At 36.5% G+C, this 26,485-nt stretch overlaps 1 protein-coding gene across 1 annotated transcript in view; it reads left to right on the top strand.

Moving 5' to 3' along the window:
- The window catches only part of EMB2423 (telomere length regulation TEL2 family protein), an 83,592-nt gene that overhangs the window by 28,495 nt on the left and 28,612 nt on the right, over positions 1 to 26,485 (top strand). Inside the window, exons 4-5 of the mRNA XM_090002673.1 lie at positions 22,543 to 22,697; positions 25,663 to 25,933. Coding sequence (XP_089858799.1) covers positions 22,543 to 22,697; positions 25,663 to 25,933 — 426 coding nt within the window. The remainder of the gene's footprint in view (positions 1 to 22,542; positions 22,698 to 25,662; positions 25,934 to 26,485) is intronic.

Consider the following 26,485-nt stretch of genomic DNA (forward strand, 5'->3'; position numbering starts at 1 on the left):
TCAACTCCAATTTTTCTTCAATTTTTGCAAAGGTATGGGTCTCCTCTCTTGAGTCAAGTGAGATATTGAGTATAGCGGGGTTCCATGTATGTTTTTTTTTTCTTTCTGATTTTCCCCAATTTGTTGCAAGAAATGGACAACTTGTCTACCTTCCTTGGTATTTTCATTAAAGGCTTAATGGATTAATATGACCATGGTCTATTTTGGTTTTCAGCGGTAGGTCAGTGGGTTCTTGTGGTCGTAATTTATTTATGTACAATGCTTAATACATGAAACTTAAGACAGAGTCATATTTTTATGTTGTGCGATGTGTTAAACTTGTGATTGACTTTTCATAATGGTACATACATAAAATTTTGCTAGTGGTTAAATATGTATATTCTGGTTTCTGTGTAGATTTTACTGATGAATTTCCTGTATCCTTCATAAATTTGCATATTTCCTTTATGTAGTGGCAGAATGTGATTTTTTTTAATCTGTTTGTTTTCTTTTCACATCATGTGACTTCACTCTCAACGGAGTTTTGCTTGAAAATTATATTGGTCATCTGGTCGCTTTTTGTGTAATGCCCCGTTTATTGCTAATCAAAATAGGTACATGTGGTATTTAGAATCATAGTCAATAAGTGCTAAACATGCTAATATATATACATCACTGCTCTGTTAGGGTGGATCTTGTTAAAATGTATCTCTCTTTTATATATATATATATATATATATGTATATGTATACATCTTTAGATATATGTAAATATCTTTTTGTAAAGCCCACAAGGGTATTATAGTCATTTCCCCCCTTTTGCGCATATTCATAATTATGAATATGTTGTAATATTTTTACTTCTTTTCTTTTCTTTTCATTTTCTTTTTTGTTTTTTTATTTTTCGTTGACTAAGGTCAACTTGGAGGGAGGGGCTCCAATAGCTAGTGGAGCCCCTCCAAGGCTCATTTCCTCTTATAAATAGGAGAGATCCCCCTTTGTATTTCTCACTTCTTGGAGCTTTTATTCTCCATTCTTCTCAATACAAATTCTTTATATTTTGTATGCCTTTGTGCATTTGCGTTTATTTATTGTACCTTTGTGTACATTTGTTCTAAGTGTTGTGCATTTGTGGACATTGGTGGTGGTGTGCTTATAGCACACTTTATCTCCTTTTTGAGATATTTTCACATGGTATCAGAGCTAGGCTCAAAGGAAAAGAAGATCGTGCATTTTTCTCTCTTCGTTGGAGTACTTTAAAAAGCGTGCCATTAAGTTGTGGTGGTTGGAGTGAAGACTTGGTTCTTCATTCAGTATTTTAGAAGCCTCCTACATCAATTAGGAACTCATTTCGCATTGTGGTACGCATTTATTTATCTTTGTATCCTCTCTAATGGGCGAAAAGGATTCACACTTCTCTCTTGGCTTCAAATTAAATGGAGTGAATTATCATGTATGGGCCGGGAATATGGAGGCCCATATAAAAGGAAAGGTTCTTTGGGGATATGTTCAAGGAATTATTCCTGAACCCGAACTTAAATTTACTATCTTTGAGAAAGGGGAGATCAATGTTCTTGAGGGAGAAGAAAGAGAAAAGGCTTTTGAAGATTACAATAAGAAGCATGATGAGTGGGAAATGAAAAATTACAAAATACTCTCATGGTTCTTCTCTTCGGTTGAGACCAAAATTAATGCCAACATACTAAAGTTCAAAAAGGCATATCAAGTATGGGAATATCTTGAAAGAATGTATATTTCAAGAGATTTGTCCCATAAATACTATCTCCAAAAGAAGGCTTTAACCCTTCAACAAGGAGAAATGTCCGTTAGAGAGTATTTTGCCGAGCTATCTACTATTTGGGATGAACTTGCTCTCCAAGAACCTAAATGGAGTGGAGAGGCTATTGAATTGAGGGCCAAACAATTAGAAGAGAAACATTTCTTTAATTTTTTAAATGGGCTTAGACCTGAGTTCGAACAAACTAGATCCTCTCTCTTGTCTTCTTTCTCTTCTCCTCCGTTGGAAGATGTGCTTACCAAACTAAGTGGAGAAAAAACTAGATTGAGAATGAATAAAACCAATCTAAGTGTGGGTCGTTCCCTCTAAGGATGAGGATGAGGGTGCTTATGCCGTCTCAAGACCGGGGAATAATGTTAAAACCTATAACCCCCCTCATTTCAACAAAAATCAAGGAGTAAGAGAAAATTGTGGGCATTATAGAAGAAGAGATTATTGTAAAACCCACGTTTCAAAACAAAAAAAAAATTATCGGACCCGGGCCGGGTCGAGTCCGGACCCGACCCGGGCCCGTCATCGATAGGGTTTTAATAACCCGACTCGAGAAGGGGATTTTTGAGAAAACCCCCTTCCCGAGCGCCGCAACCCTCCCCCCCTTCGTTTTCGGGTGGATTAGGGAAACCCACCGGGGTTTCCCCTTTCATCGCCCCCCTGAGGCCTTTAAGAACCCTGCAGGAGCGCAAGGGGTGGTGCACAACTCTTCGCTCCCCTTGCGCCAGCCCTCTCCTCCTTCCCTGCGCACGTTGCCGACCTCCGCTTTCCCTGCGCACGCCACCAGCACCGTCGGCCACCGCCTCCCAGGTACGTCGTTCTCCTCCCTCTTCTCTTCCTCACACCCCTCTCTGTCACCTCGCCGGGAGGCCGACAGGCGGCTTACAGCCCCTGCCGCGGCCTCCCACCTCCCCTGTGACCATCGTGGGCCCGACAGGTGGCCTATGGGGCCCCTGTTGTTCCCTTTTCCCTCTGGGAAGTTGCCGGAGTGCCGGCAGGGGACCAAGGCCCCTGCGACACCCCCCTCACCCCCTGTGGGTGATAGGGAAACCGACGGGAGGTCGGTTGCCCTCCCTGTCACCCCCCGTCCCGATCTCTTTCTCCTTGTCGGCAGGGGTTGGCCCCCTGCCGCCTCTCGGCTGTCGGCAGGGGCGGACCCCCTGCTACCTTCGTGCTGTCGGCAGGGGCTCAGCCCCTGCCGCTTCGAGGTCGTCGGCAGGGGCTGGCCCCCCTGCCGTTTTGATGTCGTCGACTGGGGCTGGCCCCCCCTGCCGTCTTGTGCTTTCGGCAGGGGCTGGCCCCCCTGCCGTTTCGATGCCGTCGGCAGGGGCTGGCCCTCCTGCCACTTCGTGGCTGTCGGCAGGGGATGACCCCCTACTACTTCGATGCTGTCGGCAGGGGCTCAGTCCCTGCTGCTTCGTTGTTGTTGGCAGGGGATGGACCCCTGCCGCCTCGTTGCTGTCGGCAGGGGCTGGCCCCCTGTCGTCACGCTGTTTTCGACAGGGGCTCATCCCCTGTCGCCCCGCTGTTGTTGGCAGGCAGGGGCTTGTCCCTTGTTGCTTGTCTGTTTTTGGCCAGCAGGGGCACACCCCTGCTGCCTCTCTTTTTTTTTTGATCGACAGGCTTGATGTTCTTTTCTTCGCATGATAAATAATGTAGCGCTGAATACTCATACTTTTGCAGACTTCGTATCGAACCCCGCTCTAGCTCCGCGGCCTGAGCCTCGTATTATCTACACGCGTAGACGCACGCAGCTGCACGACATCTCGAGGTAGGGGAAAGTCGCACGAAGAGTTTGTATGAACTAAATAAAATAAGACTTCTGAGATTGAATAGTTATTCTACATACCTGCTTATCTGAAGAAGTATTGGCTGGTTAGAGTTTTACTCATTTTGATTCTTTTGAAATTGCATGCTTAATGTAAATTCTTTGGGTAGACTCATTCTAGAAAGAATCAAGTAGTTTAATTGGCATACCTGTTTACCTGTAGGATTACTTAACTCGTGATTGTCTGTTCTGCATGCTTATTCTTTTGAAACTGCATACTTAAGGTAGACTTTGTGAATAGACTCATTTCTGAAGAGAAAACCACTGCAATTGCTATTGTAACCGAACCTTAAGGCAGGTATGGTATGAATTTTAGGTGAGATCATAGAGTATCTTGAAGGGGGAAATCAACACTTCATTGACTTTGATATGATAATATCGGCTTCCACTTTGATGTGATAATATCGGCTTCCACAGGCCAATAGCTCAAAAGAGCAATACATGTCATGTATGAACCAAAAGAATCATAAAACATTATATGTTGCCCTCTCATTGTAGTCGTACCTCTAGGGAGGTACAACCGTACTCTTTGGACAAGTACGTCCCATGTGGGTTACGATAGTTGGAGGATGAGGTTGTAGCAACCTCGATGCGTGCATTTAGCTCAATGCTGAGATCACATAGATGGTGACAATTTGCCTTCACCGGCAAGATGCTCGAGTGGGTCTAATAGACCAGAGCATGTAGGATGGGGCGGCGGTTAAGAAATCCCCGTCGTACCCATTCGACCTTCACGGTTCATCAAGGGAGAGGATGGATGGTACAAAAACTCCGATGGACAGGTTGTTAACAATCACCCCACGGGCAAAAGACTCGGCTTCCTCAGTCATCGGAGTTAGGGGAATTGAAATTACCATAATTATCCTAGGTGGTAACTCTCAGGTACTTCTGCAGAAGTTGGATGCATCCATGGGCCACGAATGTCTTTGGGGATTTACTCTTTTGGTCACTGACCGTCCCCTTACGAGCGGACTCAGTCAGCCATCCGGGTTAATAAAAACACCTGACATAATAAACCCCCTGATCGGTCTCAGCTGTTTCCACGTTTCGCGTCTGTGCGTACCCATAGGCCAGTTAATATCAGAACTCAAAGAATATCTTCTTGAATAGTTGTAGATGATTGAAACTTACACTGCTTGAAATGATTCAAACAATAGCTCTTTGCACATGTTACACTTGTTAGAATAGATTATAATTGTATTGATTGTTTAAATATCATAACTGCTTATCTCATGAATGTCCTGCTTTATTTTCATTCTACTTATCTGTTCGTGCACCTACTGGTTTGTTATGAAACTGACTCATTTTATGGGCAGGTGAGGAGTAGGACTTCACAGGCGGCCGATGGCTTGGTGCAATATGGATCAAGATTTATCTTCTTTCTGCTGACGGCTTGGCTCTGAGTCTTTTTGAGTTTTCTTTAGATTATTGAACTTTGGAAAAATGCTCATTTTGTAATAAACTGCTGATTTTTAATCTATTGCCTTATTTCCTCAATTCTTTTAAGTTGTTGTTCATGTGAATGATGGTTTTTCAACTAACGTACCCAGGATTGTTGACTTATGCTCCTTTCTAAATGTCTTCCGCTGTCGTTTTTAAAAGTTAAAACTTTAAATCTTTGAAAGGTTTTTCGATAATGTTTTCGAAATCACAAGTCAAAATTTTGGGGGCGTTACAATTATAGTAAAATCATATGCCACTTTTGCAAAGAACCGGGGCACATTAAACCGGTATGCCCTAAATGGAAGAAGATGGTGGCTATATCTACTACTTTCCAACCAACCAAGGAGGAAGGACCATCAACTTCCAACAATGCTACTTTGTCTCTCAATCAGATCATGGAAGCTCTTCAACCACTCCTCAAGGGATCCATTTTCGGAGCCGCCATGACCACCTTCTCTCCTCCCGGTAAGTTTATTTGGCTCTTAGACTCGAGTGCATCCTTTCATATGACTTTAAATATTTTTGCACTTTCTAAATACTCAAAAAATTTGTCACCCTCTTTTGTCTCTACCGCGGATGGGGCTTCTCTTGAAATAAAAGGAATTGGTGATTTTGAAAGATAAGGTTTTTTTATTCCTAAAGTTAGATTTATACCAAAACTAAATTTAAATTTGTTTTCCGTCTCTCAACTATCAGATCATGGGTGTGATATCAAATTCTCATCAAATAAATGTTGGATATAGGATTGCCGGTCCTGGAAGTTAATTGGGGAAGGTTCTAGGAAGGGGGATCTTTACCTTATGAAATTTCTTCAAATTTCAAAACCCTCTTTTTGTAGTGTTGCCCAACATAAAGATATAAATGTTTAACATAAATGCCTTGGGCATCCAAATATTGTAAGCTTTCTTATTTACATTTTGCTAAAACTTTATGTAAAGACAACTTCAATTGTAATGATTGTATTCTTGGTAAAATGAGAAGCTTACCTTTTAGACAAAGAACTATGTTTTCAACTAAGCCTTTTGAAATTGTGCATTCGGATGTTTGGGGACCGGCACCCGTTGTGTCTAAGGGAGGTTTTTCGTATTATGTTATTTATGTGGATGATTTCTCAAGATATAGTTGGATATAGTTCCTCAAACATAAACATGAGATTTTCTCTACTTTTAAGGTTTTTTATATGATAATACAAAATCAATTCAATAGTAAATTACAAATTCTTAGAACCGATTTTGGGGGAGAATATCTCTCAAATGATTTCAAAATTTATATTGAAAATAATGAGATTGTTCATCAAAGGTCTTGCCCTAAAACTCCTCAACAAAATGGGTTGGCCAAACGAAAACATAGACACATAATTTAAACTACAAGGACTTTGCTCATTTATCAAAAAAATCCAAAAAGATTTTGGGCCGAAGCGTCTCTTGCATCGGTTTATCTCATAAACCGACTTCCATCCAAAAATTTAAATCAAATCTCCATATGAAACCTTATATAAAAAAGAACCCGATTAGAATAGGTTAAGAATTTTTTGTTGTAAATGTTTTGTTCTCACCGACAAAAATGATAAACTATCTCCCAAAGCTATTCCTTGTGCGTTTTTGGGATATTCGGAAACACAAAAAGGTTTTAGGTGTTATGATATTAAAAATGATAAACTATATGTTTCAAGAAACATAACCTTTTTAGAAAACATGAGTGGTTTTGAAGAACACAAAACTCATGAAGATAATGCCGATTACTCTTTCTTGTTTGAACTATTATCTAGAAATGAAGATTTTTTTAGCGATGATGAATTGAATGAGAATGAGGATATAAGTGAAAGTATTCCTCAAACCATTCAACATGAAGAAGAAATAATAATTGAACCAATTACCTATACACATAGAGATAAAAGTACTTTTAGAAGTGCAATAGAGAAATATATTGACCCTAGTGAACCTTCCAACCACTCTCGAAGAACTGAAAGATCTAGGAAAAATCCTTTTAGATTTATATCTTATGAGTCTTTTTCTCCAAAGCATAGGGCATGTCTTAGTTCCATTCACTCATATCAAGGACCTAGAAATTTTGAAGCTGAGGAAATGATAGAGTGGAGGGATGCCATGGACAACGAACTTAGAGCCCTCAACAAAGCCAAAACTTGGGTTTTTCAATGTCTTCCAAAAGGAAAGAAAACAATTGGATGTAGATGGGTTTTTAAAGTCAAAACCAAGAGTGATGGCACTCTCGAAAAATATAAAGCCCGCCTTCTCGCAAAAGGATATAGTCAAGAATACGACATCGATTACGAAGAAACCTTTGCCCCCGTTGCATGAATGATTACTGTAAGATGTTTGATCACCATTGCATCTATTAAAAAATGAAACATTTACCAAATGGATGTTAAAAATGTCTTTTTAAATTGAGACCTTAATGAAGAAGTCTACATGGATGCTTCTCCTGGTATGGACGTACCAAAGGGAAAAGTCCTTCGTTTGCAAAAAGCGTTTTATGGTTTAAAACAAGCCCCTAAGGCTTGGTATGATCGATTTAATGAAGTAATGGTTCAAAAATGGTTTTACTGTAATGAAATGGTGGTCTTCAACAAATGAACAAATAACTCACAAACAAGTGTCTATTGGAGACACTACAAGCATGACCCTTGAAAGGGTATAAAAGGAAGAACACTTGAAAAATAAATAATACTTTATTCATGAACAAAATGCTTAAGAAGCATAGTAATTTACATTGAAGGGGTTCACCCCTATACATACAAAAAAGTGGGAGAGAGGTGAGCTCTCCAAAAGAGACGTTGGATTCCAACGTCTCTTAATATAGCTGTTGGACTACAGTCCAACAACATTTATTATTATAGTTGTTGGACTATAGTCCAACAACATTTATTATAGCTGTTGGACTACAGTCCAACAGCTATTTGCACAGTCAAGTTCCAACAGGAACTTAACTGGATCAAATATCTAGTTTCTATTGAACTAGATGCTAAAAAAGAAAATAAAGAAAAATAGAAAAAGAAAATAATAAAAAAAATATAATAATATTAAATAATATATATATATATATATATATATTACAGTTTACATTTTAACACTCCCCCTCAAACTTACGGTACAATGAGAGAAAGTTTGTCTAAGAGGAAGTGAAATCTGGGAGCAGCGAGAGGCTTGGTGAAGAAGTCTGCTAATTGATATTCTGATGTAACATATGGCAGATCAATGGTTCCATGTAAGTATTCCTCTCTGACATAGTGACAGTCCATCTCAATGTGTTTAGTGCGCTCATGGAATGTCTGGTTGCTTGCAATGTAGATCGCACTTTTGTTATCACAGCACATCTTTGAAGCTTGCGTTGCTTTAGCTCCCATATCCGCTAGCAATCGTCTGAGCCAAACAACCTCCATAGTGGTGGTTGTCATGGCTCTGTATTCAGCTTCGGTGGAGGAAAGCGAGACTTTCTGCTGCTTCTTGCACCTCCACGAAATTAAGGTTTCACCTAGGAACACGCAAAAACCAGTAGTTGAGTGTCTATTATTGGGATCACCTCCCCAGTCCGCATCAGTATATGCAATTAAATTTAATGAAGATGAAGCAGACAAGAAGAGTCCTCGTGAAAGAGAGGATTTTAAGTATTTAATAATACGCAAAATCGCTCCCATGTGCACGGAGGTGGGAGCATGCTGAAACTGACTGACTGTATGAACCACATGAGTTATATCTGGCCTAGTAATGGAAAGATAAGAAAGAGCTCCAATAAGCTGTCTATAAGGAGTAGGATCATCAAGAAGTTCTCCATCATCAATTTTCATTTTAACATTGACAACTTCTGGAGTGTCTACTTTCTTATCATCTGTAATTCCAGACCTGGAAACGATATCAAGAGCAAATTTAGATTGAGATATCAAATACCCCCGAGGGGAATAAGCAACTTCAATGCCTAAAAAATATCTTAATAAACCTAAGTCAGTCATTTCAAAGTGAGTTTTAAGAAGAGATTTGATATTTGCAACTCCCTGTTTGTCGCCTCCGGTGATGATCATATCGTCCACATAGAGAAGAAGAATAATGATGCCTGCATCAGATTTCTTAACAAACAAAGCAGTGTCAGTTAAACAAGGTTGAAAACCAATATCAAACATAACATGACTAAATCGGTCATACCAGGCTTTTGGAGCCTGTTTAAGACCATAAAGAGCTTTTTCTAGACGAAGAGCTTTACCCTTAGGGATACTAATACCAGGTGGGGCTTCCATGTATACTTCTTCAACGAGATTCCCATTCAGGAAAACATTTTTGACATCTAATTGAAAGATAGGTCATGTTCTAATGGAGGCCAAGGCTATTAAAGTTCTAACAGTGGTCATACGGGCCACAGGAGCAAATGTTTCTTCATTATCAATGCCATACTCTTGAGCATATCCTTTTGCTACTAAACAGGCCTTATATCTTTCCAGGGTCCCATCACTTTTGGTTTTGACTTTGTATACCCACCTACAACCTATAGGTTTCTTACCCGGAGGAATATCTTGTATCGTCCAAGTATTGGCCTTTTCTAGTGCATCCAATTCTATTTTCATGGCTTCTATCCATTCTATATGATTTTTTGCTTGAGAATAGGATGATGGTTCAACATATGATTGTATTAGTGTAATGGCGGCCCTATACGTGGGTGAAAAAGATTCATAAGACACAAATTTTTCTGGAGGTTTAGAGATTCTAGACGTTCTTCTAGGTGAGACTTCAGAGTATTTTTGTAATGCACATGGAAGATTTTGCTCTCTACGTCTTGAATATTGTAGACTAACATCCCTATGGATTTGCTCTTCATTATCATCATTTTCAACAACAATAGGACTTTGATCATTGTCAAGGTCACATCCAACATCACATTCATTGGATTTTGAAGTTGGATCAATTAAAAACGAGTATTCAGTGACATCCTTGGATTTTTCAAATTCAAAGAAGCTTTCTTTTTCCAAAAAAGATACATTTCTTGACACATATAATTTGTCATTTTGAAAATCGAAACACCTGTAGCCTTTTTTATTATTAGCATATCCTAAAAAGGCACATGGGATTGCACGAGGAGAGAGTTTGTCATTTCTGTTGGTGAAAACAAAACATATATATATTACAGTTTACATTTTAACATTTACCTCATGCTACACCGACACTGCTCTGTTTGTCAAAAAGTCTGATGCAGGAATTGTGATTTTACTTTGTATGTTGATGATATGTTGATAACAGGTAGTGACATAAAGGGCATCAGAAACATTAAAACCACTTTAAAAGAAAGGTTTGAAATGTCAGACTTGGGGTATCTGACTTACTTTCTTGGTATCGAGGTAGCCTACTCTCATAGAGGCTATTTTTTGTCTCAAACTAAACTTGCCTGTGAGATTCTTGACAGATCAGGTATTACTGACGATAAAATCTGAGACCTCTGAAATTGTGGGATAAAAAATGAAGATCGATGATGGGACACCTTTGGAGGATCCTACCCCCTATCGGCAACTTGTGGGTCTCTAATGTATCTTAGCATCACAAGGCCAGACATCTCTCATGCCGTGCATACTGCAAGCCAATTTCAGCATGCTCCTACATCCGTCCATATGAGTGTCGTTCTACAAGTTGTCAGATACATAAAGGGAACTTTAAACAATGGAGTTTTCCTTTCCTTATCTTCTGAGTTAAATTTAATTGTATATACCGACTCTGATTGGGGAGGTGACCCAAATAATCGTCACTCCACCACATGTTTTTGTATTTTTTTAGGAGAATCACTGGTCTCATGGAGATGCAAGAAACAACAGATGGTGTTTTTATCATCTACTGAAGCAAAATATCGAGCCATGACTTCTACAACTATAGAGATTGTCTGGATTCATCAGTTGCTGCAAGATATGATAATTCAAATCCAAGGACCCACAAAATTGTGTTGTGATAATAAGAGTGCAATCTATATTGCTAAAAATCGCACTTTTCATGAGCGAACAAAGCATATTGAGATGGACTGCCATTATGTTAGAGAAGCATATCTACAAAAAGTCATCGACCTTCCTTATGTGACTTCAGAATATTAGTTGGCAGATTTCTTCACCAAAGCGCTTTGCTCACCCAGATTCAACTTTCTCCTTGGCAAACTTTCGGTCATTGCTCCTTAAGTTTGAGAGAGGGTGTTAAAATGTATCTCTCTTTTATATATATATATATATATATATATATATATATATATATATATATATATATATATATATACCTAAAGAGGGATACATATACATATATATATATGTTATATATATGTATATGTATACATCTTTAGATATATGTAAATATCTTTTTGTAAAGCCCACAAGGGTATTATAGTCATTTCCCCCCTTTTTGCGCATATTCATAATTATGAATATGTTGTAATATTTTTACTTTTCATTTTCTTTTTTTGTTTTTTTGTTTTTCGTTGACTAAGGTCAACTTGGAGGGGGCTCAACACTAGCTGTTGGGCCCCTCCAACGGTTAGAATTCTAACCCTTGGAGGGGCTCCAACAGCTAGTGGAGCCCCTCCAAGGCTCATTTCATCTTATAAATAGGGGAGATCCCCCTTTGTATTTCTCACTTCTTGGAGCTTTTATTTTCCATTCTTCTCAATACAAATTCTTTATATTTTGTATGCCTTTGTGCATTTGTGTTTCTTTATTGTACTTTTGTGTACATTTGTTCTAAGTGTTCTTGTGCATTTGTGCACATTGGTGGTGGTGTGTTTATATCACACTTTATCTCCTTTTTGAGATATTTTCACTGATCTATCTCACACCAACGCTTCAACATCCACTTCATTTCAGCAAATAGCTAAATGAAAAATTGGTCTCACATATGACCACTGGTGGCAGAAGTTCTGTCAAGGATATACCATTATAATCTTATACGAGATGCCTTTCCTTTTGATGGAGTATAATGGAAGGAATGAAAGTAGGTGCCACCATGAGTTTCATTAAGAATATCTTAACTAGAATGTTGTAAACACTTCCGAGTTAATAACTTATTCACAGGATTATTCCACTATCTTGGTTGAAGAACCATCAAAGAGAAGTTACACAGGGCTTGTTCTTTGTATGTTTACACAGATGTATTGCCTTGGGCTGTTTTTACTTTCTTGCAAATTTTGTTGCTCGCAAGAATAATACTTTACAATAAGTCCCTAGGTTTCTTAAGGACACTTTTTGGAATCAAGACAAGGTAACTTTTCTGTTTTAGAGGCAGGCTTTTCAGACGTCATTTTACATATTTTAAGAGAGGCAGCTGACTGCCAGGCCTTGGAAGCAGCCTACACAGGCCCTGACAGGGCCTGTGCACTGGCTGTCAGGTCTAGGCTGGCCTGACAGTCCAGTGTTGGACCCAGTAGGGGCCCGGGCCTGTGCAGGGTACCCTGACCCCTCCCAGCTGAGCCGACTCGGCTGGGATTGTGCCAATGGCTCCAGCCGAGTGGGGCTCGGTTGGGGCTGCACTCAGTCCAAATATATATATATATATATATATATATATATATATATATATATATATATATATATATATATATATATATATATATATATATCTTCCTCAGTTATGCATTTCTAGATTTGTAATTAAATTAAATTTGGCTTTTTGCATGAAAAAAATGGGATTTTCACATGTATTCGAAAAAAAAAAAATTTGGTTAACAGGTTTGCAAACCCAGCTGATTGTTAGTCGGCTGGGCATGCGTATTTGGGATGGCTGGCAGCCCAGCCGAACCCAGTTTCGGCTGGCCTGCCAAGTCCCCGTGTCCTTGCATAGGCCCAGCCCTTTGTCGGTCAGGCCGGGTGTTCAAAAAAATAAATAAATTTATATATGAATAGCAAATTATTTTCTGTTAAGTATGCATCATCATTCAGTTTCTTTTTCATGTTTACCATGCTTACATTTTGAAGGTGCAGATGCATGCGTGCGTCATTTGCTAATGGCTTAAGGGTTTAATGTATAATATGCCCTGTCATGGGTGTGATATTGGTTCTGAATGCATGTAATTGTAAGTTAATCATGCATAGTACCTCTAACTGTATAACTTGAACATAATTAAGTTTGATTTATGAATTCCTAGATTAGTAATCGAGTTCAAGTGGGCTTATTGCATGCAAGGGAATGGGATACCCGTGTTATTGCATCTAGTCGGTCATACCTAGTTCGAATGTGATGTACGGCTGTATTCATGAACATGTGCATACTTGGAAGGATATGTTTTACATATACATAGCTGTATGCATGTTCACAGGTTTAATGAAATTGAATCATGAATGAGAAAAAGCATGTGATATGAATATGAGTATAGGATGGAAGCATATACTTACCACGAATGTGTAAAATCATGCACATGCATATGAATATTGTTGGCCCATACACATGGTTAAATTGATATATATGGATGCGCATCAGAACGCATATGACTATTATTGTTACATGCACATTGTTATGTTGGTATACATGAATGTGCATTGAAAGCATGTTGACATTATGTTATATGATATAGTATTATGGTTTTTGCATATGGTGCATCGATGATTGGAATGAATCATCGTGGGCCGCGTGGGCCTCGAGCTGTGGTTTGCTCCTTTATTTATTTTAAATGCATCACAAAAATCGCATTAATATTTTGCATTGTATTGCATTGTTCTATGTGTTTCCACGGGCGGGAGTCCCGTGATGTCTCTCGCAGGGGTAGATGCGAGTTGTTGCCTTTGTTTGCATGTTGAATTGCAAATAAAAGAAATGAGATAATAATAATCTAATAAAAATAAAAGAACAATATAATGTACTTTCTAAGATGTCTCGTCGGGAGTACGAGACTCTTGGAGTTGCGGTTTTGGGGAAACCATGAGGATACTAAAACTCCGTGTGCGTTGTTGTTGCCCTTGAACCCGATATTGAAGTTCTTCTTCTGACCACAGTTTTAAGGAGAGACTGTCACTTTGCCTGGGGGTGGTGTGTAGATACAACTGTTATTTTGGTATACCAAGAAAGTGGCGCCAGCGGGTGCTGATTTTCATAGTGTCTCCGATATCATATGTTGATTTTTAATGTTCCGATGGATTATGTTGTTTTCTGATATCGGTCAAGGGCTAAGTTTAGAACTGAGTAATAAAATACAAATTTTGTGTTAAGTTATCCAGATAACCTAACTTGACCTCGGAGATTTTACTCGTTTGGAGTATCCGCAGACAACAATAATTAAAAAGAGGAATTTAAATTGTGTGCATTTAATAGAGATATGCATATGAAAAAGAAAACTCTAATAAAAGAAAATAATTTACTCATGCTTTGCACTGAAATCATGCATATTCTTGCTATGCATTAGATCATGCGAAATTACTTATTGTCTTAATTGTGATATATTGGTGAATGCATGTTAAATGTCTTTATAGCTTAATTTGTGATCCATATTGTTTATTAAATGTTTCATCATGTTTAATAATGGTTTCCTATTGTATGGATGATTAATGGAATTATGAATTTGTCATAATTGCATCCCTCTAAAGTATTGCATGAATTCTTATCTGTATTCTTTATGCTCATTTGTTTCATTAGAAGAATTCATACGCAGAATTCCTCGGATTTCTGACACCCTATTTATATGATTTTTCGCAGTCGCAGAGGATCAGTGAAACGACTTGCTTCTGGGAGAGCTACGAGTGATACACGTTTGCTAGACAGCTTCACAGAAAGACAGTGTGACTCAGCTTTTCTTTACATTCAATTGTTTATGCACCCTGAATTTCCTTATTGTCTCGAGACTATCATTAATTATTCAATAAAAGTTTGGTTTGGTTTTGTATGGATGATAAATGTAAGATCCCTTGTGGTTGATTGATTAGTCAATGGGAAGTGGAACTGTAAGGTCTCGGGTCTCTGGGAATGTTTCCGCAATGATTTAAAAAAAAATCCACACTTTTTTAAGGGATATGAGTTGGGGTCGTTACATATGGGCTTAACAAACACATAAAAAGTGTGAATAAGCAATGAGGTGCACATAACTTACTACATTAGCAAAACAATATCTCTTGTCTACATAAAATAACACTTAAATAAGAGAAACCTCAATATTAAAGTGTATCAGCTTATGAGAATAAGTGCATAATACAAACACACAAAAAGTGTGAATAACCAATGGGTGCACATAACTCACCACATTAGTGAAACATCTCTTGTCTACGTAAAATGACACTTAAATAAGAGACAAACCTCAATATTCAAGTGTATCAGCTACTAGAACAAAAGCATAATACAAACATACAAAAAGTGTCAATAACCAATGGGTGCACATAACTCACTACAAAATAACTCCTTTTGTCTATATAAAATGATACTTAAATAAGAGACATAATAGGAGGAAAAGCACGAGGTAAGAGAACTTGTAATGAAAACAAACTAATGTCACCAAGAAGAAAAGGAAAATATTTATAAATCAAGACATATATATATATTAAATTTTATAAACTTTTGAAATACCATGGTTTAAAAAAACAGATAGCCATTACAGATAAACATAATTATAAGCATTCATAATAGCAATGGCCAAATATACAAATGAGTAATACAACACACTCACGAAACCAAAAATCAAACAACCGTTAGTTAGAGCCAAACTATAAGCTAACAATCTAAACTGACAAACCTGAGGTATACACAACTTACCCCGACAAACAACTCTGGTTTAACAAGAGCAACATGGATCCAAAGGCCAATCAACTATCAATTAGATCTAAGACATGTGTTAACACGATATTCATAAACATTTATAATTACAAATTGATAAGATGACTTGAGGTGCATGCTTAACTCACTTCAATGGCTAACTCTGACCTTATAACAACAATGCCAAAATGAAATGATGCATCATATAAAAAATCTGTGATGGAAAAAACAAATGCCATAAGAAGACAATAAATACTCACATAAATCAATTTCCAACTAAGCGAGTTCATATAAGAACTGATTTGAGATAACAAAGTTTCAAATCAAATTTCAATAACGGCAGATGAAAACATAGAATGAATATAGTGCAATCATATGCACAACAAGATGTCAATTGATGCAATCATATGCATGGTCAATACAAATAAGCTATATAGAGAGATGACTCAATCTAGATTACATGTTATGTCACATAGGTGCGGATGCGGCACTTAAAAAAAACTTGGGTGAGGGGGTGCGGGGAGGGTATATATATAAACAATTATAATATCATCAATTCATCATGCATAAATTCATGCAATAAATCAAATTAACTATTCCTTCTCAATAAAAAATAACACCACACTAGTGTGGTGTGGATATATATATGGAGTGATGCGTAGCTGCGCTATCACTAGGAGCGCAATGCCAGTGGGATAACCACAAAAATACCTTTACTGGCGCACTAAAAGTATGCGCCAGTAAAGGTATGGGACCTTTAATGGTGCTTTTAGTGTGATGCTAAAGGTCTGGGGTGCGTCGCTAAAGGTCCTAGACCTTTACTAGCACACACTTTTAGTGTACCAATAAAGGTATTTTTGCGAAAATTGACGTTGCACGTCCATCGCGCGGCTCGATGGATGCTCAACGTCATCCCGCTAGTAGTTGCACACCTAAGGGTTGCACATCTATCACTTTTTCTATATATATATATATATGTATATATGTATACGTGTATGTATGCATTTATGTATTTATATATATAATATAGATAAAACTGGACTTGGTTAGGGTTAACTGAATCTACTTTTGGACAAAATAAACCTCAATGTGGTTGACTTCACCTGACACAAAGGAAGTCGTGTCCAAGTGTCGCACTCACATGCATGCGGGTGCGACGCTGGTGCATTGCCCTATTAGAAGAGTTTGTGTTACATAGATTACAAGTCTATTATGAGACAACAATGACATATAACACTAAAGAGGGCCAAAACAGATATAGAGATTCTTAAAAAACCATATATAAGCAAATAACATACATAACTGTCACTAACCATGAACTCACATATATCATTCTAGAAATTTTATCACAATGAAACTAATATAAATTCTCTAAGAATCATGCAATAAAAGGCCAGACACCTTCAAGCACTAACAAAGCGTCCACCAACAAGTTCAAAGTGCACAAGCACAAATGTCACTAAGGGCACAATCACAAATGCTACAAAGTGCACAATCACAAATGCCACCAAGGGCATAAAAAATGATAGATTTATTGAAACACAATATGCAATAAACATTCAATGAAATATCAATTCACAAGAAGAAAACCGCTAAGGTCTAAGCAACATGCATATAAGAGTCTTATAAAATGCTCAAGAAGAAGTATAAAAACGAGAACCCACTAGAAAATATAGCGCATAATAGAGAAATACGTTTAATATTATTAAAATATGCATTCGAGTTTATGATGACAAACCATGCTTATGCCACTCAATAATAATCATATAGGCTACATAATTAAAATCATGCATGGTTACATAATTAAAATTACCAAAGAAACATCACAATATATTAGAGATTCCAAAGCTAATCTATGTATACACATACGTTAAGACACACACAAAAAAAATACAACATAAAATTTAATATTTTGCAAAACATGAAACACATATAAGATTTTAAGAAACCATATATTTTTTGCAAAATATAATTTTGCAAAATATAAATTTTCAATATTATATATATATATATCCATAATCCAAGACATATATTTCATATATCAAAAGACAACAATTTCTATATATTCTAATTTCAAAAGAAAACATTTATTTTTAATATAACCCTTTTAAAACACCAATCATACATATGAAAGTAGAAAAACAAAGATACATACCGGAATGCGAAATCCTTGAATCCATACCATTCATTAATACAAATCTCTTTTAAGACCACGCTGCCTTGCTTTGATACCATGTCACAAAATGATGCAGATCCCAATGCACTCCAAAATGAACTCCAAGAATCGAAACATAATACATTTGGACAAAAACATAAGAACTAAAATGAAACACAAGGAATGTGAATGAATAACTTCATTAATAAAGAACATTAAAAAATACAAAAGAAAAATACATATAATCGTCACTACAATACACTCAAACACAAAAGCCTAAAACTACCCATCACTCTCTCAACCCACACTCACACACACACACAATATTTATAGAAAGAAGAGAGGAGAGAAGAGAGGGAAAAAGGGGAGGCCTTCTAGCCGTTGGAGAGGACTAGCTGTTGGACCTATTCCAATGGCTAGAATTTCTAGCTGTTGGACTAGCCTCCAACGGCTAGTCTTAGTCAACCTATGTTGACTAAGATACAATATGTAATGTATATATAATTCTAGCCGTTGGAATAGGTCCAATGGCTAGTCTTAGTCAACCTATGTTGACTAAGATACAATATATAATATATATATTTAATTATATATTATATATATATATATACATACACAAAAATAGAACATACATCTTAACATTGTGCACATCTTTGTTATTGTATTGCCCTTAGTGGCTGTTGTATTGTGCACTTGTTTTTGGTATTTCATTACAATAGTTACATGCATACATACACACACACACACACCTCACACAACTCACACACACACACACACACACACACACACACACACACACACACACACACACACACACACACACACACACACACATATACTGGCTGTGATTGGGATCAACTGTTAACAGTTTAAGCCAGGTCGGCTCGGGCCAAAATCTGGTGGGTTGAAAGACTCAAACTTGTATCAATTTCAGTCATGTTCTGGTCAAACCATAGCTTTGGTTTGGTTTTGGGGGCAAGGTCTTGCAATTTTTTCAAACAATAAGCAAGAGACCCTCAAATTTACATCAAATGGTCTTTGTTGTTGTAATAGATCCTAGAATTTTCATTGCTTTCTTTTACTATTGAATGCCATTCACTTGCTTCTCATATTTTAGACTCTGGCTGTCGCTTCTGATGTAATGAAAGAATATTTTTCTCCTTTCTTCTTTTCTTATTTGTCATCTTTCATCTATCTTCTCTGGATCTTTATACAGGAGCGTGCCAAGCATGCCAGCTTTGCAATTTGCTCATCAAAAGTACACAATAGAATGTATCGAGTTCTCAACCTTAATGGACTTTAGATAATGATTGCTAACAGGCATACACCCACACCCACACCCTTAATGTGTCACGGATGAGATTTTGTTGAAGTGGAATTTGAGCAAGGCGAAGGGAATGACTTCATGAAGAGATCAAGAAATCAGCAAGTTGTAGGCCTAACCAGACATGGGAAAGGATAAAATTCCATCTAAATAATATCTGTGGACAAGTGGTACTCTTTAGATATGACCCATGCATTCATAAAATGTATTTTGTGGAAATGTAGATGGCACCCTTATCACAAAAGAAATAAAATGGGAAAGATATACAGACTCCTATATTCACGAGTAGCTCAACTGAGTAAGCTTAGCTGTTGTGAAAGCTGTAACACATGCTTTGTTTCTATGGAAGTAAATAAACAATTTTTTTCCTTCTTGCAACACCAAAAGACAAAGGAACCAGCCAAGAGAGGACAAACACCAATGTAAATGTCCTATTAGTAAGATCTCCACTCCAACCAGCGTCTTAACTGGCATACAACTTAGGACATGAAGTGCATGATAGAAGTAAAGCTTCAGAAATTGTTTGACGGATGTACCAAACAATGTGAAGTACAATAGAACTTGGACTGTAATGGTGGCTTATAAACTGAATCACATGAACAATATGAGATTGGTGATGGTGACTACATAATAATAAGTAGGCTCTGTCAAAACTACACCTTCTATGGCATTTACCTAGGAACTGTTTAGGACTGTCAACAATTTTATCAACAGGAAGTCTTGTTCTAGCAACCAAGTTTGAATTGTCGAAGAAACACTAAATTAGTCATTGTCAAATTGACTATTCATCAATATATAGCAAGAGTAAACAATACCAGAAGAATTATATCGCAATCTATGTAGCATGAAGTGACCAGTATCATAAATACTGCTGAAGTGCTCAAACCAGGGCTCAAGGAGCTTGCTTAAGGCCATATAAGGCCTTTCTTAGATGAAGAACAATGCCAACCCTGTGGTGCATACATATAAACTTCCTCATGTGGGTGACCATTACAAAATATATTCTTCACATCTATTTCATACAAATTTCCATCCTTGAATAGTTGCAAGAGAATCAAGGTATGAATGACAATAAATAAAGCTATTGGAGTAGAGTTTTCATCGTATTCCATTATATTCTTATATGCAACTCTTAGCTGCCATCTTGGTCTTGTATCTTTCAAGATGGCCATTTCATCTTGTCTCTCGAATACTCATTTACATTACTCTTCTTTTTTTCAGAAGAGGCCTAGCATCCCATGGATGTTGCATGATGGAAATCTTTAACGTTTGATGTCTTAGTTTGCTCTCACCTAGGTTGACCTCTTTTCTACTTATAAGAGGTAGACCCAAAGAAAGCGTAGCCAAAAATTAAAAATCAGTGTCAGGAGCGACGGAATTGAAAGAGGCAAACCAAACTGGTGGTATGGATAGATGGATGTGTTAAAGATTGTGGATTTATGTGGTGATTGTATGTTTAGTTTATATGTAATCTGTGATGTGTAATGTGTAGTGATATATTGCTATAGCAGGGGTAAACTTGTCTTTCAAGTTAGATTGGGACATATAATACTGCATTTGTATTTGTACATGGGAATATTTGTACTTGGCACATGTCACATAGATAATACATGCAGCAAGATCATCTTATTTGAAGTGGTGTTGCAGAAGTGAGGCAGTGTTTTATCTACTAAATATGAGAATACGTTTGTGAAACAATGACTATTGATTTTATACGTTTAACTCATGTTTGTTACTTGTATGCTGATTTTTCATGTCTTTTGTGGCATTCTGTGGAAAGTTTAATTCTATGTTTATACATTCATATTCCCTATACTCTGTAAGTTCTTTTGCCATGCCCACTTTTAACATGTAATTTATCTTTATATATATATATATATATATGCATGTATGTATATATGTATATATACGTATGTATGTATATAGTACGGGTATATATGTATTGGTGTGTGTGTGTGTGTGTGTGTGTATCATGTTCATGACCTGAGGATCTATCCCTAACTGAAACAAGCAATTGAAGCCAGGAATACCTGATTTTTTCTGTCCTTTTAAAGTATGGAACTGAATCTTTACATTGTCAATGGGTCGACCTGTAGAGACCATAGTCACAGATATCGGCGATATTTTGAAAATATCGCAATATTATCGCTGTAAATTCAACAAACAATAATATAGGTAAAATATCATGATATTTTGAAAATATCACGATATTTTCGTGATATTATCACAATATTATCAATTAGTTTTACTGTTTTTATGTATTTTTTACATTTTAAATATGTTTTCTTCTTTTTTTACTTATGTTTTTTTTTTGTCTAAACATGGTATTTTCTTATTATTTTTTATATTTTTTAAGCCCCGAGATTTTCCTGAGATTTATCACCAAACCCATAATATCACGAGAAATAGCCTCACTGAGCTATAGCCGATACTGATATTTGTGACTATGGTAGAGACCATAGTGACAAAAGTTAAAAACGGCAAAATCTCGGGAGTCAAAAACTTCATAAATCTTATGTCTTTTTGGCAAAATCTTGGCAATAAAAAATATAAAAAAAAAACAAATTCTATAAGAAAATATAAATAAAACACATTTAAAAATAAAAAAAATTGCGATAAATATCTGCTAAAACCGTAAATATCACGATATTTGTCACGGTTTGAAAATCTTGTGAGAAATTGTCGTTTTAAACTTTCTGGCAATTTCTCACGATATTATCGTGAGATTTTTATAAATCTCACGATATTTGTTACAGAGGTAGAGACTCATCATGTCTGGATTAATTGACTAGCCTTCCCACCAGTTATCAAAGGCCACTAGGGCGGCAATTTTCCCCCCTTTTGTTTATTTGTTTGCCTTGGTTGGGGTTGGGGGTTTACTATCAGTTATGGGTTGGTTTACTTCAGTAGTTGTATTGTTTTGTTCTTTGCTAATAAAGACTATCCCATACACATCATGGTATGAGATTATTTGGACTGCATTCTTGGTTCATCCTTGAGTTGAATACCTCATCCAAGAAATTTATTTGATCCAATTCATAGGGATCAATAGAAAAGGCAAATCCGTCATTGATACATAAACCCAGGCTCAGTTACACACATTGTCATTCTCATATTATCTGCATTTCTATTTTATTTTTAAGGGTGTAAGGTTTACTCATAATGGTTTGTGTTTGTTTATTCATTCTAATGAATGGAGATGCAAGAACTACAGTTTGGAAACTTTCGCATCTTAATGCCATTCTCTAGATGTATTTCTTATTATTATATATTTTTAGTATTCCACTAACATATTCTTGAGTTTATTCCTGACAAAATTTTCCAGTTGGTTCTTCAAACAAGTTTCTGCTCAAATTCTTGCTGAAGTTGAAGACAGCGCTGTAGTGTTTTCTAAAGGAGAAGAAATATCTTCTGTTGCAGATGGTGCTTTCTCATTTATTGGTCAATTGATTGCTCGCATTTGTAGGCGTGGCTCAGCAGGTAATGAAAATATCAATTTTCCAACTTGATAGTGCAATCATGTTTTAGACAAGAATAACTGCTTTTCTTGTAAGATAATTTGTGCCATTCTCAAATTAGGTTTTGTAGATTTTTCTCACAATCCAACTGTTGCATTGGAGAATTCAATACTTCTGTTAACTTGTGCAATGGCCTGGAGAGGATTTTTGGGATGGGTTGGGATTGCTAGGATTGGGTATAATTCTGGGCTGGGAGCCTTGTATTATTTGACTGTTTTGTTTGGGAGATATCTTGCTACCTTGTGTGTCATAATGGTTAATTGTTAAAGAAATTTATGTTACTTTCCTCTTTATGTGATTGGCTGTTATATGGGAAGAATCCTGATGATGATATGAGCATATGCATGTATTATGTTCATGTTCCTAAATGGCTTGAGACCCGAGTTCTCTGTCACACAGACACTCCATTTTTGCCCTCCGTACCCATGTCGACACGCGTTGACACCTGGACAATCCATTTGACCCTCCGTACATACAAGTTTGTATTCAATTTATAATTATATTTTCAGTTTATAACTTTATATTTTCAGTATATAGGCAATATTTTAGATATAGCATATATATTTAGATTATATTCAGTTTATTTTGAATTTATTTTGTATTTATGTGATATATATATATAGAGTCGTGTCCCCGTACCCACATTTTTTTGGAATTGCCGCGTCATATCCTCTATACCCATACCCAAGTGCCATACCCCGAGTTTGAAGGAGTGAGGATAATGCTTCTTCATAGATCCACTATTCCTACTCTTCACGAAACTCTGACCCAGTTGAGTGTGGAGGAAGGAAGATTGGGAGAGGACAAAAGCAATAACACCGTCCTTGCAGTCACCAAACCGGGAGCTTCTACCCAAACCTATAGGCCTCCTCACTTCAACAGGAATAATAGTAGAGGCTCTCGAAAGGTTGGTTGTCATCATTGTGGAGAAAGCAGTCACATTAGGTTAGATTGCCCTAAACTAAAAAATGGTAAATATGTTGTCGGGACGAGTCAAGACCAAAGCATGAAGAGCATTGGAGAATGGATTATGACAGAGTTAACAGAGGCAATTCGTCAAATATTAAAAGAATCTCCAAGCATCTTGGGACTGGCCATCTCTGCTCCTTCTATTCTTGGTATGGACAATTGGCTTCTTGATTGTGTTGCCTCTTTTCATATGATCCCTAACTCTGCTTTCTTATCCGAGTGGCAACCTATTTCAAACAACTCTTTTGTTTCAACTTTAGATAGGACTTTTTTTAGCATCAAAGGAATTGCAAAATTTGAAAAATATTTAAAAAATATGAATGTTTTTCAATTCTCATCATTAGGTATATTCCAAAAGTAAGTTTTAACCTTCTATCTGTGTCTCAAATTTGTGATCATGGGTATGATGGCTCATTCTCATCCAAGTCTTGTTAGGTGCAGGATCACCAGTTAGGAAAGTTGATTGGAGAAGGGCATAGAAGAGATTTATACTGCATGAACTATTTAAACTTACCTACTCATGTTACTTATACTTTTAAAAAGGATTTGTATTTGTGGTGCAAGGGACTTGGCCACCCATCTGTATCTAAAATGGAACTCATTTCATGTTTTGGAAAATCAAAAGAATTATCATATAATGAATGTATTCTTGGAAAAATTAAATCTTTGCCCTTCTATGATAGGACCTTTTTTCCTACCAAACCTTTCAAATTAATATAGTTGGATGTTTGGGGTCCATCTCCAGTTATCTCCAAAGGAGGATTTGCATACTATGTTATTTATTTGGACGATTTCAGGAGATATACGTGGATATATTTTTTTGGACATAAGCATGAAGTATTCACTGCTTTTAAGACTCTTCATTATCTTCTTGGAACCAAATTTGATTAAAAAATTGTGACTCTTGGGACAGATTCAGAAGAGGGAAATATTGGTAAAGAGTTTGAATCATATCTTAACCTACACAGAATAAACTCACCAAAAAGCTTGCCCATGTACTCCTTGGCAAAATGGTTTAGTTGAAAGGAAACACAAGCACATAATTGAATTACTCAAACTCTCTTCATTTCTAGTTATGTTCCAAAACCTTTTTTGGATAAGGCTGCATTAACTGTTGTTTATCTTATTAATAGATTACCTTAAAAATCTTTGAAAAATATTTCTCCCGTTGAAAAACTATTTAAAACCTCTCCTGATTATGCTAGACTAAGGGTCTTTGGTTGCAAATGTTTTGTTCTTATCAACAAAGCTGATGAACTTTTGCCTAAAGCTATTTAATGTGTTTTCCTTGAATATGCTGGAAATAAAAAGGATTCAGATGTTATGATCCTGTTTTAGATAAGTTGTATGTTTCTTGAAATGACAACTTTGCTGAAAAAGAAAAATACTTTGAAAAAGATCAACGAGTCAAAGAAACTGAATATTCTTTTACTATTTGATCTTATTCCTGATATAAAAAATGATTATGACATTTATCCTTATGAGAATCTGTTGTTTAGGGAAAGTTTCAATGATCGAGTGACAGAAATAGATAGAAAAAATGTAGAATGTACGGAAATTGCAAAAATAAGCCAATGTAGTTTTGATTCAAGTCTTGTTTCTTTTCACTAATATTTTATTTGTTTTGTGTTTTCCTGTGAATAAGCCACTTAAACTGTTTTTTCTTTTTCACTGTCTGTTATTTTATTTCAGAATTCCAAAAACTATGTCATTACATTCATCCATTGATCCTCGGACTCTTGGTTGCTGATTGTGAATGCCTGCTTATATATTACATCTATATTTGTACATGAGTTATTGTAAGTTGACTTTATGTTTGATGTGACTTTTAATCTTTTTCTTTATCCTTGGACTATATTGGACCCAGGAAAGAAAAATACAAGGAGGCAAAACTGAACTAACACTTATGAGTAGAATTTGGACACTTGAAATTGAAAATGGATCCCCTTCTTTTGCAGATATCCTACTTCACGAGTTGCTCCCTTGTATACTTAAGGATGTTCTCATCTGCTTGTCAGCCAGTGTTGATTCCTTGCATTTAATTGAATCAAATTTCAAATCAGTCATTTGGCAATGTTTATTCAAAGCTATAAAGGACTCATATGCTGTAGAAAGATTTTCAGAGGAATTGTTGCTTCAAATGTCTGAAATGCATGTTAATGACGACGAGGCATATGGGATACTTCAGATGCTTTTTTCCGAGGCTCTTAAGCATGATACAGCGACAAGGTCATACTAATCTTTGTGTATGGATGGCAATAGAAAGCTAAACAGGATTGATAGCAACACATTGTCTTACTCTTTTGCTATGGCTTGCTTTTGCATCATATATACACACACACACTGTGTTTGCATGCATGTGTATTGTAGTCATAAATTCTATTTTTGGTTTATTTTGTAGATGATGTTTAAAAGCATAAAACTCTAATATATTGAGATACATTTGAGAAACTCCCAAAATGTGAATATTTTGATAACGTAATGATATTATTATGATCTTTTCTTGAAAATAATGTCCTATATATATACTCACACATGTAAACATATATGTTTGTGCAAATTGAGAGAGAGAGAGTCTCTTATGTTTACACAATATATGTTGCAGATCCTAGAAGGATCCACCACGAGTACCTATAAATGCCAGCAATTAATCATGCATGAGGACTTGTTCATGCCATAAAATTCTTATTAATTGTTACTTGCAGTTAAAGTGATGTCCTTTTTAACTTTATTGAAGTGAACTGCTTTAGTTTTTTTATTGGATATAGAAAGAACTTTCAA

This window comes from Nuphar pumila, chromosome 4, assembly GCF_984573655.1.
Source record: "Nuphar pumila chromosome 4, dmNupPumi1.hap1.1, whole genome shotgun sequence".
Lineage (NCBI taxonomy): Eukaryota > Viridiplantae > Streptophyta > Magnoliopsida > Nymphaeales > Nymphaeaceae > Nuphar > Nuphar pumila.